Source organism: Ambystoma mexicanum, chromosome 8, assembly GCF_040938575.1.
Source record: "Ambystoma mexicanum isolate Mex_15411 chromosome 8, UKY_AmexF1_1, whole genome shotgun sequence".
Taxonomy (NCBI): Eukaryota; Metazoa; Chordata; class Amphibia; order Caudata; family Ambystomatidae; genus Ambystoma; species Ambystoma mexicanum.
In genome coordinates, this window is record NC_090929.1 from 645,303,694 (window position 1) to 645,317,608 (window position 13,915).

At 45.8% G+C, this 13,915-nt stretch overlaps 1 protein-coding gene across 1 annotated transcript in view; it reads right to left on the bottom strand.

Annotated features, from left to right (window-relative positions):
• Window positions 1–13,915, bottom strand: part of OTUD3 (OTU deubiquitinase 3) — a 50,145-nt gene that overhangs the window by 22,389 nt on the left and 13,841 nt on the right. The window contains exons 2-3 of the mRNA XM_069610376.1: window positions 11,327–11,475; window positions 97–209 (exon numbers count right to left, since the gene is read on the bottom strand). Of these exons, the coding sequence (XP_069466477.1) occupies window positions 97–209; window positions 11,327–11,475 (262 nt within the window). The remainder of the gene's footprint in view (window positions 1–96; window positions 210–11,326; window positions 11,476–13,915) is intronic.

Consider the following 13,915-nt stretch of genomic DNA (forward strand, 5'->3'; position numbering starts at 1 on the left):
ATATTTAATCCCCTTGGCCCCCCTCAAATAAACCCTCCAAAGCACACCCAAACCCAATACCAGACACACAAGTCTCATGCTGCCCCAACGTCTTACCTGCCATAGGGGATTGTTTAGCTGGTGAATCACCACCAGTAATTGATGGTTTCTTGCAAATGCGACAATGGCATCATTGCCAGCAAAGGTTCCCGGTTTCGCCAAGTTGACAACTAAGAGGAGACAAACTTAGTAGTAACTCTAGGGCCTTCTACTAGGTCCTTCCACTAATACACTAGTTGCCACGAAATTCAGGTTAAGCCACAGAATTCAAAGAACATGTCACACGCAGATGTTGCAAGAGGATGCCTGCAATTGACACTCCAGTAAAACTTCAAAAACAAACAGTGGTACACTAAACTAAAGGTAATGGCACACCTAAAGTGAACACAAACAGGCTGCCATAACCATTTAATTCCTTGAGTGGGAAGTATGACTATGGTATACCTGCATTTTATCCCAGCAAACTCTTGACAAACCCCAGGTATCAGATGTAGTTGTCTCCATGTATTAAGAACAGTTCTGCCCAACATCTTTCATTGGAGGATTCTCACTACCTACAACTTGCAAGAACCAGCATGATTCGATTCTTGCTTCTCCTTTTTTGTAGGGGTTTGAATATGCGTCAGTCAACACATCTCCAGAAGCATTGGGAAAAGATTTCCACACTTTGATGCAGAAGCAGTGCATCTTCACAAAACTTTCATCAGTGGCTTAATATAAAATGGACGAGGGACATTGAGAATCCCTCAGTTTGTGTTTAAGAGGAATTTGGTTAGGTCAGCAGTGGAGGGTTTTAAAAACTTAATAACAATTTAGAACTGGCTAATTCCTATTAACCTAGCAATCACACTCAAGATTTTGCCTTATGCACAATTGCTTACATTCAAAACCGATCTATAGATTGGACCAAGATTCAAACCCTGCTGAGAGAAGTGTATTCATCACATAAAGTTGAACCAGTGAGGAATACCGTACAGAGAAAACCGAGGCATATGCTACTGCAGTATAAACTTACCAAAATATCACCACTCGTGATGTTCCATACCAAATATGGTCCTGTCTCCCATGAGGCAAGCTAGATTGTTAAATCCTACTGATCCCATTCTTAAAAGAATATTTTTGAAGGACGTCAAAGGCTGGGAAATTACCCTGTCAGAACTGTATTCACTGTAACAATGTAAATAAGGGTACACATTTTACACATTCGTGTACTGGAAAACAATAACCAAGAATGTATACTACTTGTTTGGCAGCGTATGTTCAGTGTCCCTGTGAGAAGTCATTTGTAATAGCCGACCAGTAAAAATGATATGGCAAACACAAAACGAATATTTATTTATGCAACATGAAATGGTCAGTCACAACACTGTTGAAGCACAGGCACCGTTGCGTAATCAGGACTTGCGTCTTGAAACACTTGCGTATAGGCGCGTTATAAATGCCATATCATACCATATCATTTGCAGTACTTTAATATGTGACAAAGCCCCAAGGGCTGAGACTGCAGAGGAATAGAAAAAAATATCTAAAATGAAATGTACTGGATGCATTTTTGTAATTCTATCGGTGGGAATCAAAAAGTCATACAGTGCGACTTGTTTTTTAGCATATTTTGTTACTGACAATCTGGTGTGTTCTTTGGAGTCTCAGAGCGGGCATGCGGAAGACAGGCATTTGTGTGAAAAGAGGGATTGTGGTATTTAAACAGCATGGGGAGGGTGTAGCACAGAGGAAAGATGTTTTGAATATCAAGAGGTAAAAAAATAAATAAATAATAAGGTGTTAATGAGGAAGTTAAATCACTTCCAGCGAGAGACGGATGTGTACCAAGCAACAGTAACAAGCTGAAGCATGCCACCAACACAGTTTGAACTACAACTCTTGCCCAGTAGGTCATATTAGAGCCCTGGGCGGATGAATAACCCTTCCCCATCAGTCAATCTATGTGGGTTTGTGGCTTGGCAAAGCGTTGTTCCTTATATAATTCCACACTGTTTCACCAACTGCACCATACTGTTACGCTCACCTGGTATGCACGGGGATGCCAACCAGCCCTGGTTGGATGATTTGCGCTCTCAAACCCTCTCCCGGTCCCTTGGTAAGGCCTATGGTTAAAGATGGGTCTGCAATATAGGAGAGCTGGATTCAATACCAGATTGTCTTTATGTTTTCCCACCTCCTTTGGCCTCAACTCCTCCCTCCCCCCTTGGGCCTTCTCCTCACCTTAATATTGTAAAAGGTGGATTCTCCGTCCTGCTCCTCGTGGCAGGGGCGCGTAGATGTGGGGGGGGCAAGCAGCGACCAAGTTACTTCACTGGTGCAAGCCCCCCTGTGGGAATCCAGGCCTGCTGTAACTCCGTAGGTTTGCTGCTTTACAGTCTTTATATGCATTTCTTATGTTCCTCTTAGTTCGAATAATAATAATAATGTCTTGCTTCTTTCCTTTTTAGGTATGGAAAGGTATTTTGGTGTCGTCATGCAGTTTGAAGATGAGCATGGGCCGGTAGACGAATGCGCAGTGTGCGCGATGCTGTCCGGTGAGTAATGCACGATGCGCTTCGCTGTTTCGCCTTTTATATTGCTAACCCTTGTCATTTCTCTCCTTGCAGGTTGCGATGTTCCTCGCCGAGCGCCGTAATGTTCCAGCAATGATACTGACCAGGAGAGGACTACCCAGGTAAGAATTGTGTGGCTTTCTTCATTCGGGAGGAAACGCGAGTAACCGCTTACCAACGCTGTCTTGCTTTCTCCTCTTTCCAGGTTATGGTATTCCATGATGCATGCAGTGCCGGATGATGGAGTTCGTACATTCAAATGACTAGAACTGAAGTCAGCGATGGATTGAAGACAGGATACTGTTCCAGGCAAGTTTCGTAGTGTTCTTTCTCTCTCTGCAGGTCCTTGGTTTCAGGTAAGCCGGCATCAAAGAACTGGACAAGGTGAGCGTTACGCTGCCCACAGCAGAATAACCCAAAGCATATTCTGCTGTTGGGTGCGGTTTAAATAGTCTCAGGTAAAGTAGTCCCAGGCCTGCCACACCCAAAAGACTAGACCGCATAGCTCAGTTCCTTGAAACTGAGCTATGTGTGTGCCTCCATGTCGGCTGAACCCCTCCCACCCCCCAGGTTAAATAGTCCCAAGTAAATAGTCCCATTCTAATGTTGGTCATGATGGTTATGAGCCTGGACTAACTCCAAGAGAGACTTGGATGAGGTTTTAAGGCCCTTGACCTGGCCCTAACTGGAAGGCTGACTTGCCAGTGAGGGCCAGGGGCAAGGGTCATGACACATACTTTGTTAAGTTACCGGTTAGAACCCTGTGGACATTACTGGATTAAATGACATTTGGACACCCCACACCTTTCCCTGGATTTCAGCACCTTAACAAATGAGACGGTTGCCTGAAATCGGCGAAACATTAATGTGGTCATAGAGGGACCAGTCGCAACACGAGGAACAAAACTCGAGGTACCTATGAGACCTCGAAAAATAAATTTCAAGGCCCTAGGATGCACGGTTCGAGATATTTGCGCTGCAACAAACTGCACCACGCCAGGGAGAGGAGACAGGTGGGGAGAGAACACAGAAGGTCCCAGTATGCAGCAGCACACCAACCTTCGCCCCCCCCCGCCACCACTGCAACGTCTGCTCCGGGGTAGGACAGCCAGCCACATATGCCCCATGTCCATTCTCAGTGCAGTTTACTTCGGAGTGCAAAGCACATCAAGCGAAAAGCAAATCGGAACCAGTGACCTACAGGATCATTGATTTTCAACGATTGATGAGAGTGCTGTCATGTCTGTCCACAGAACCCGTTCGGGGAATGGGTACTTCTTGCTAGGTTTCTCTAAAAGCCGGTATAGCTCAGAATTGTACACAAATTTGACCTTGGCTTTTTTTTTTCTATGAAAGTTGTAAACTAACAGCGTTTCAGCCTCCCCCCCGGCCCGCTACTGACCAGACGACATATTTGTCATTTTTTTTTAACTTACATATTAAACCTATTTAAAGCCCCAAGTAGAAACAATATAAATTATTTCCATATGAATTTTTTTGTGTTTGCCCATTGGTTCTAATATCTTTATAGACCTCGCCCTCGGGCCGTACAGCCATTATGGGCACTAATACCTCATTAAATGAAGTCGCTGCACTCAGATCTTGAACTCAGTCTTCATGACCAATAACTCCTTGAACAGCCCTCACGCTAGGTATTACAAAACTGTATTACAGATTATTTGATTGAGGAGTAAGAGTACATATTATTTGATTGAGGAGTATAAGTAGTTATATTTCATTGTGAGAAGCACATCTTTTGAACTGCAAGTTTAAACTTTGTGTTCACTTTCCATACAGTGGTTTGGTTATCTGAAGCGTTGGAAAATATGGACATACAGTCCTGTTGAAAATTGCTGCATGCTGATGATTCATACCACCTACAAGTAAATGTTAAGTTGCCTATGCAGTAATATCAGTAACTCATTTCAGTGCTAGGCCCATCGTTGATGAGAGGAAGGAGGATGTTCCCCATCCCTAGTGCAGACTGACATAGCTGTGACTGTGGAACAGATCCATACTGGTCTTGCTATTACTTTCAGACGGCAACCTGTGGACAACGCATTTGCTAACATCTACAGGCGATGCGTTTTCCAGATACCGGGTGCAGCAATGTATGGACTAGATGTCAATCAGCTAACTCCTACCAGATGTGAAGTGCACCAGTGTGCTGTAAGTACACCGGCTACCAGTTCTACCTATTTGCAGCAAGTTAGAGGACACGCTGTCTAACATTTTCTAATGAGAGCACATGTGACGCCACTTTCCAACTAACCGTGGTTGGCGCAAGATTCAGAAATTGGGATACGGTTGTTGGTTTCACCTACCAGGAGCAACTAAAAAAACGCCATTTTTCTTTTCCGTCTTCCACCGCTCGTCCATGTTTGGATTAGATCGGCTAACAACCAAAACTGAGCAAGAATGACTATTACCTTCTCTTTCGATACAGCAAACTCTGATGCTGTAGTTGAGATTGGATGATTTAGAATTGGACGATTAAGCGGCCAATCTCGTCATTCAAGCTGTAGACAAAGGCATTGTTTTTTTGTGGCTTCTTTCATGTTGTATACTGTTCATAATTTTCAGACAAAAATGTTTCCCCATGATGAATTTCCCTTGATTTTACTGTATGAGTAGTGTGTGAGGAATGAAACATGTTGGGATGAGTGAGTATGTATTGGCTTGACTGAGTGGATTAACTGCGACTTGTATAAGTGAATCGAATATTGAAATCTGTTTTTGATTACAAGATTGCACTAGTTTTATTTTTTTTGCCTTGTTGTAAAGTAGAAGGTATTGTTTATCTCTACTATTATTTCTTTATGTACTATTTTTGTCTGTGTATATGCACAATTCTTTACTGTACGACAAATCGTTTTCTAAAATTGAATTTCATTTGATGTTTTTATGAATAAAATTGAATATTTTTGATAATTTATCTGACTGGAAGCAGGTTGAATTTTCCTATGGACTATCATGGATGTTCATTGTCTAAGTTTGTGCTCCTCTGAGATCTTGAAGTAATAGTGCTCTTTCCTGAATTAGAGTGCTGCTCATGAGCCCTGGTGTGTTGTGCTAAAGGTTAACTACCTATTTCGAGGGTCGATGCTCGTTGAGCAGGTTAAAACTTATTTTTCCCTCAGACCTCTATTTTGTGCTACTCTCCCCTTTGGTGCACTGAAATGAGTACTATCCATTTCTGTTCCGTTGACATGTTGCACCCCTCATGCTTTCGACTCCATCTTCCATCCTCCCCCACACAATTCCTGCGTACCAAAACTCCACCTCCTCTCAAGCACTTGTACCATCTGCAGGCCTTGCACGTGTTTAAAAATCCCAATAGACATGCAGGGCTAGTTCAGTAGCGTACATACTCTACCTAAATAAAATGCACTCGCCCCATGGTGACGGGTGACAAAATGTTTACCAGTGCTTTCTGTAAAATGAAGTACATCACCTCACCATAAGCAGACTTAGGGCCTCATTCCGAGTTTGGAGGTAAGGAACGGTTATTACCAGCATGGTGCAAATAGCGTGTCCGAGATGGCAATAGACCGCTAAAAGCAGCCTATTACAACTTCGCGGGCACGAGCTTTGCGCCATTTGCGTAATATACCTAGCGCCATGCCGCAAAAGGGCCCCAAAATGCCGTTCAAGGCATCAAGCGCACCGTACATAACACTACCGCCATAGAGTAAAGCGGCACTAGCGGGGACCGTAAGTAGCAGTCACCGCTATGAACGGTCACCATTAAAAAGCGGAACTGGAAAAAGCGTCATCGCACAGGAACAGGAAGGAGCATGGCGGCCACCTTTAAAACCACAATCCATTGCCATCCTCACCGCACAGGACCCGGAGCCATCCAGTGAATACAGAAATCGACCATCAACTCCACCATCATGCCGAAAGCACTAAAAAAAGGGAGCTGCACGACTCAGGAAGGAGCGCTTTAGCCAGGATGAGCTCCAGGTGATGGTGGACACTCTCCACGAACATGCAGACACCGTTTTTAGTGGTGACATGCAAAGGGTGACGATCATTAAAAAGAGAGATATGGGCCTTGGTAGCACAAAAGGTGAGCGCCGGGGGCAAAAACCCCCCGCTCCACCAAGGACTGCTGAAAACGGTGGGACAACCTACGGCTGAGGGTGCATGCCATCCTCTCGGCCACCAGAAGCCAGGCCCAGGAGACCGGAAGAGGGCCAGGTTCCCCCATCAAATTGATGCCATGGGAGGAGACGTGTGCGGCCATGATAGGCCCTGAAGCCATAGAAGGGGTTTGGCGACGGAGTGCTGGGCAACATCATCCGACGATGGAGGTGAATGTCTAAAGTCAGTACTGACAACGCATTTGTTATGAAAGTCAATGCCAAGGGCTGGGCAAGGTGTCACGTCAGGGTTGGCCAACCCCCCCAACCCCTCCAAATGAATCATGCTGAAACAAGTTGGACCCAGGCTGATGCCAGGTGCAAGGCTGTAACCCATATGGCACATACCACACAAAGAGGCCTATTCCGTGAGGCACACGGGGCTGTTAATGTAAACTTTGTGCATGTGAGCCAGCACAGTACCCGGCCAACATGAGTGACCCAGACATATGCATGCATTTATCATCCAAGCATAGATCAATGTGCCGCTCACCACCCAAATGGCCACAACCCACTAGAATCCCATTGTGATATTGTAGGCAGGTCCAAATGCCGACTCTCAAAACATTGCTCATGCCGTCTCTCTCTTCCACCCCCACAGGAAGCGAGCATGGCAGCGAGGACCAGCCAAGCAACCAGCCCAGTACCTCCAGGGTCAAAGTCAGGGCCCGCCGTCTACCTGCAAGCAGGAAGACACTGCAAGCCACACCACCTGCACCAGCGAGGCCCATGGAGGGTGCACAACCCCCACCCCCACCCCACCCAGCACTGGCACAGGACAAATGCCCCACGCCGCACTGAGGAGTCCAGTGTGGCTGGGGAGAATGCAGCCACGGGCCCCCTTGATGTTTCCGACAGTCCCGCCCTCCCCCCCCCCCCCATCTATATGCAGAGCAACCGAGGCAGACACCGATGACATCGTCCACACCCCTGACGCACAATCATACCCCCAGGTGTCATACAGCGACTCTGGGGAGAGTGCAATATGCCAGTCCTGTATCCACTTCCCCTACTGAAACACTGGAAGGGCATGCAGGCCCAATTCCGAGCGGGTCAACCACATCCGACACATTGGCCATGGATGCAGAGCGCTCTCGCCAGCTCACAGGTCTCAGATACAATCGGGAGTCAAGGGAGGAGTGGCGTAATGAACTACGGGCACTGGGCGAGGTAATCGCAGTAAGCACGAACCGGCTCTGCAAGGTCCTTGGCCAAATTGCAGATGCCCTGGAGGCTGCACTTCCCACACGACAGCCCCAGCAGGCGGACACACCTTCACAAAGCTCCTCCACCCAGACCAGCCCGCTCTGTCGCTCACTGCATACTTTGCGCCGCCCCAACATGTATCCCTCTGGCTCTGGGAGCGCACCTTGACTATGCTGGCACTCACATGTGGCCTATGTTGCCCTTATGGGACGATTGTGCGGTTGTTGTGAGGGAGGGGGTGAGGGTGTGTTTGTGATTTGGGGGGAGGGGTAGGGGGGTGAGGGTGTGTTTGGGAGTTGAGGGGGAGGGGTGGAGGTTTTGTTGTTCACGTTTGAACCTACTAATTCAATACACTGGTTGTTCATCAAAAAACAGTGGACAATGATCATTGCCCAGGTGTCATTAAATGTGTCTCAGTGCATGGTGAACATGTATCCCCCACACCCAGTGCCCGATGTCCTGACATCCTCACACCCTCTCCTGACTTGTGTGTCAAAAATATTGTCCAATCAATGTTTGCCCTACGGCACTCCTCCCTCCTCCCTCCTCCCTCCTCCCTCCTCCGGTGGTAGCAGTTCCATGTCAGGGTGCAGGGGTACGTCCGACGGATGCACATTTTGTGCAGCATTACACATGCCATGGGGATATTGGCCACCTTCTCGTGGCAGTACATAAGTGCCCCACCCGACCGGCTGAGGCAACAAAATCGTGCATTCAACTGGGAAAAGGTTTGCTCAATCACCACACGTGTACGGGTATGGGAACGATTGTAGTCCTCCTCGTGCATGCTTTGTGTTTTGGACAGGGGTCATGAGCCACGGCTTCAAGGGATAGCTACCATCACCTGCATGAGAGGGTATTGAAGGTAAGTGTTTGTACATTCATGGCAGACAACTGTGCTAGTCTTACATGGTAGCAGGTAATTTCAGCCCATACACACACATGTCAGTGGAAGTATTGGCCCCATTTCTGCCCCCGCCATGTGTCCTGTGCAATGGGATGATGGAGGGGGTAGTATCCTCAGGATGGGTTATGGTGTGCACTCACATCTTGTTGCACATGCATCGTATATGCATGCAGCAGTGCTGTAGTAAAATCATTGCTGTGTTGTATTCTGTGAGATTTGGTAGTAGGGATTGTTGGCTGTCGTCAGTAGCATGTTGGTACCACGCTGTGGTATCCCTGTTAGGCTCAGTTCAATGCACTCCCAGGGATGACTGTCCTGTGTGGTGCTATGCTGGGGGCAGCAACATAGTGCATATTCAGTACATAGTGCAGGATGCCCTTATGATGTGCGAGGGCCGCCGATGAGTGGTGCATGTGTTGTGGGATGTGGCCTGGTCACCTGTTAGTCATGTGGTATTAGGTGTCAGCCTTACTTCATCACTGTGGGATTCTGTAGTCATGTGCCGTTTCACTGGCTCTGGGGCACAGTGTTTGATGAGGTGCTCATCGTGCACTGGCGTTAACATTTCCACCCAGGTGGAGTATGCAGGCACCCACCTCATTAACCCGATGCACTGCCATGGGTCAGTCAGGCAACTCGCCAAGCAACCAGGCACGTCGTCCAGCATGTTGCTCCATGTAGCGTGGAGTTCTGCTGGAACAAAGTCATGAGTTGATCCTGGATATCGGGCACAGCAATGTGTGATGAACTTGCTGGTGTTGCATACCATCTGCACGTTGATGGAGTGGTATTGCTTGCGGTTGCAATCCGCCACCTCCATGGCATGCAGCACCACCAACTCCATGTGGGTGCAGTCGAGGGCACCTATACAATTTGGCATGCCTGCCAGTGCATGGAAGGCAACTTTTGTATCAAGTATCCCGTGGGGAGTCCGTGGTAGGGGTATGTAGACCCTTGTGTGCTTGAGGAGGGCATCCAGCACTTGGTTTACTATCCGGGAAAATAAGGGTTGTGAAATGCCATGCATGTGCCCCACTCTGTGCTGGTAGGTGAATGTGTCAAGGAGGTGGAGCATGGACACTACCTTCGGTGGAGGGAGGGCGGTGGTGCGTATTTCCGTGAGGCTCACTATGTTGTCATGTACCAGGTCCACTATGGTGGTGATGGTGTAACCGTCAAGCCGGTACAGGGTGTTGATCTGCTCTGGTGTTCAGTTGAGGGGGGGGGGGTGGCTCTGATGCGAGGGATTGGGGGGTGCCGGCGTGGTAATCGTGGCTGCACTGGTGGGGCATGCTGGGCCTGTCTCACCCTCCTTCTCCTCCTGTGTTTCCTCTGTGGTGGGGCCTGTGGTTGATGTTGTTGCTACCTTGCACGCAGAGCCTCCAGCTCCAGTAATGCTACTACTATTGGCATCATCTTGATGTGGGAGAGGGTGTGGTGTGTGGGTGTGCTCCTTTTGTGCTGTGCCAGACTCCATTGCCTCCACCTGTGCTGATTGTGTGCACCTGTGACTCTTGGAAACACTGCTCAGGGTTCTTAACACCTTCTCTGAGAGATGCCGGTATTTACTCCATGCCAGTAAGGTATTTTGCAGGCTTCATGAGGCCGTTATTTGCATGTCCGCATTGCTTGTGATCAGCTCCGGTTTACGGCATGACGCTAATTTCGGGATGGTGCGTCGCTCGCGCGACACTAGACCGCTATTTACGGCATCGTAATTTACGATGTCGTTAATAGCGGTCTGGCTGGTCAGAATAGCCCGTAGTGGTAAGATCGTTTTTCCCTTACCTCCAACCTCGGAATGACCCCCTTAATATTTGGTGCAATGCTGCCAGCCATGCACAGCGACGTTTATATGCCATTTACTGCAAAGTTTATACCATGCAACTGGCAACTCTCCCTTCATAGAATCTCCTTGCCAAAGCGAGTGGGTTAATAGGTTTTGCAAGCCAAGTTCTGCCAAAGCAGCATCACCCTTACACTTTAACGCAACAAAAAGAGCTTCAGTGTCATTGTGCCCAAATCAAATTCCAAACCAGAGAAAACTAGAGTTGCCTGCACCAAGCAAAGCCCTAACCTCATATCAAGCGCAACCTACTAAAACGTGAAAGGCTCTACCTATCCTACTCTTTCAGCTGGAAGGATCCGCATCCCACCTACTGTCCCATTTAACAGGCTCCACAAATCTGCATATTCTTCGCACCAGCATGCACACAGTCACAAGAGACCATCTTGCCTCTAGTCCCCACACCCCTCGCAAGGAAAAACTACACCCCATAATGCTTTAGGTGGTCAAAAGCCCACCACCACCACCACCACCACCAAATCCCCCCCACCCCCCCTTCAAATGTGCACTCTATACTCTCAAGCAGCTTCAGCTAACATTACAAATCTCCCCTTGCATGCCAGCGCAGCACTCGTAATTTCATGGTCACAAGATTGCCATTCCATACTAGGTCCGGAAACAAACCCACCATGTTTATCAAAGGGCACATCGTCCTCCACGAAGGGCTCAAAATCCTGCCTCTGCTTTATCATGTAGTCCACGGTCTCCTGGCGGTGCTTCAAGTGATTACGAGAGTGGCCTTCGAGCTGGTCCCCTAAGGCCCGGAACAGACAGTTCCTGTGGTGGAAATGAGGCCAATTAATTTCAGTATAGATACACAGAAAGCAGTACCCCACATCCTACCCACCAAGCAGCCATTTACTCTCTAGGTAGTCATCTCCCCAGACTCTTTGACCCAAAGAATTGAGTTGTTCATGAAGGTGCAATAGTCAATTGCCTGAGAACTTCTCGGTTCTGGGGTTCTCACGTCGCGACTTTTCTATACGGAACCACACAAAAGTGATCTCAAAACGCCACATATCCAGACACAAGGAGATTCCATCCACAAGCAACTGCTGAATTCATTACTCTTGGGGTTTAAGTCCTAAATCCTTGCCTCACAGGAGAGGGTCCAGGACATCATCAGATACTAGTAATTGTGCCCTTTAGGGAATACAGATGGGCATTGTGCATTAAAGTGGAGCTCCTCAAACAGGCTGCTCCAATGGCACCTTGCACTCTGTGATATTTAGATATTATTTTTGAGAGCAGTATACTACATATCAAGTCACTGTGCAGTGTTCTGAAAACCAGCACCCACTTGTTTCCGTCTTTACAGTGGTGGGGAGGAATGAGGTGGGCAGGGTAGAGTGCATGGGTTAAGATGGTTGCGTGTGGGAAGGATAAAAGTATAGTGGGGAAGCAGTCCGTAAAAAAATAAAAAAGGGGAAAGGGAATGCCTCTAGCAACATTTTTACCAGCAGCATTCAGAATAACGCAACCTCAAACTGGGTTGGGCAGAACTGGCTGGGTAGTTCTACATACTAGTGTATAATCAGCATTGCAGTGTCTTAGGAAAACATTGTACTTGTCAAATAATTAAAGGTCAGAAGCCCATTTTCAAAAAGGTAGCAGACAAAAGTCGTCAAATCATGTCACCCAACTCCAAATAAAAAAAGCAAGAATTAAAGAATAAAAGAATAAAAGAATAAAAAAAAATAAGATGGAGATATGCTCACAAAGCTTAGCATCAGAAACAAGCAATTCTACTCAAGAAATAGCACAGATCAAAAATCAAAAACCAAAAATGTCCATATAGATGTGCCCAAAAGTCAATTAAAAAAAAGTATAAAAATATAAATGGTTCACGAATGATCCAAAACATGAACAAAAGTAAAACATCCTTAAGCTTTGTTATATTTCGCCAATAGAAAATATAAGTGAATACTAAAAATAATCTCTCACCTATCAAACAAATAAAGTTGTGTTAATACTAAGTTCATTCAAGAGAAACCCGAGGCCTGGAAAAATGGCAAGTAGTCAGCGTCTTACAAAACAAAAGGAAGAAGAAATTGCGCAATGTGGCTATTAACTTCATGGACTCTGAAAACATCAAGCACCATTTTAGGATTAAAAAGTACAACATCAGGCGTCATACGATTAAAAAGAAATATATAGAAAACCTGGCGTTAGCAAGGCAGTACCAAATTTGAACACTATATCCAAAAATCAAACAATGGTTATTGTCTCAATATGAAAAAAAACATACTTAACCTGATAAATCCATACAACAGTAACATACAAAATGCTTAACAAGGATGATCTCAATTTACATCCTACAGCTCTTGCAGGGTGATCAACTAGAATATGAAAATATGTCAGTGTCATCATCAACCATAGATATAATACAAATTATTTTTAAACCAAGAGAGAAATATAAATACAACATAAAAGAAAATGATACATAAACCTTAACCTCATTAATTTTGAAGAAATATATAATAATGTAGCTGGAAAAGTAAAACATATAGCAAGGGGCAGAAATTCAAGTTGAAAGCTACTAGCAAGCCATACAAAGGTCACTTGGCACATCACTTCAAGACACCCATAGCACACCATTGCTTCCTCACCAAGAGTCAAATATCACAAACCAATGGCTAGTGCAAATTTTGCACCCTGGCTTATAGTTTCAATAAGACTATTGCACCCTGCAAAAATGTAATTCCTTATAGAATGTCAAGCATCCCTTCCTTCTGAGATGCACAACAAGAATATAAATGGATGTGTATTCTTTCAGCAGCCCTCCAAAATGGAAGAGCCTTGAATTTGGGGTTACATGTTATCATTTAAGAAGCAACAGTTAATTTACAGTTTGTTGGATTATCTTTCACTAGCTGTTTATGGAGCATTTAGTTTTCCCTTTTCATCCGTGGAGTAACTACTTTCTATTATTTATTACTTATTTGTCAAAGATATTTTTTGAGAGTTTTACATTAGCTTTTAACTATTGATTGGCATGATCTTTATTGATTTTAAAGATTGAGGCGACTGTTGGGTTTAACTTACTATTGACTAGCTGTTCTATTGTATTTATGCAGGATTTGTAGACGAAAAATTGATTATCTTTGAGTGAAGAATAGTTGGAATTACAGGTTAGAGATGATATCTTGATTTGAGACCCCCTTTAGTTAAGATCAATATCATTCATGTTGCAAGTAATGACCGTCATGTGTGTATT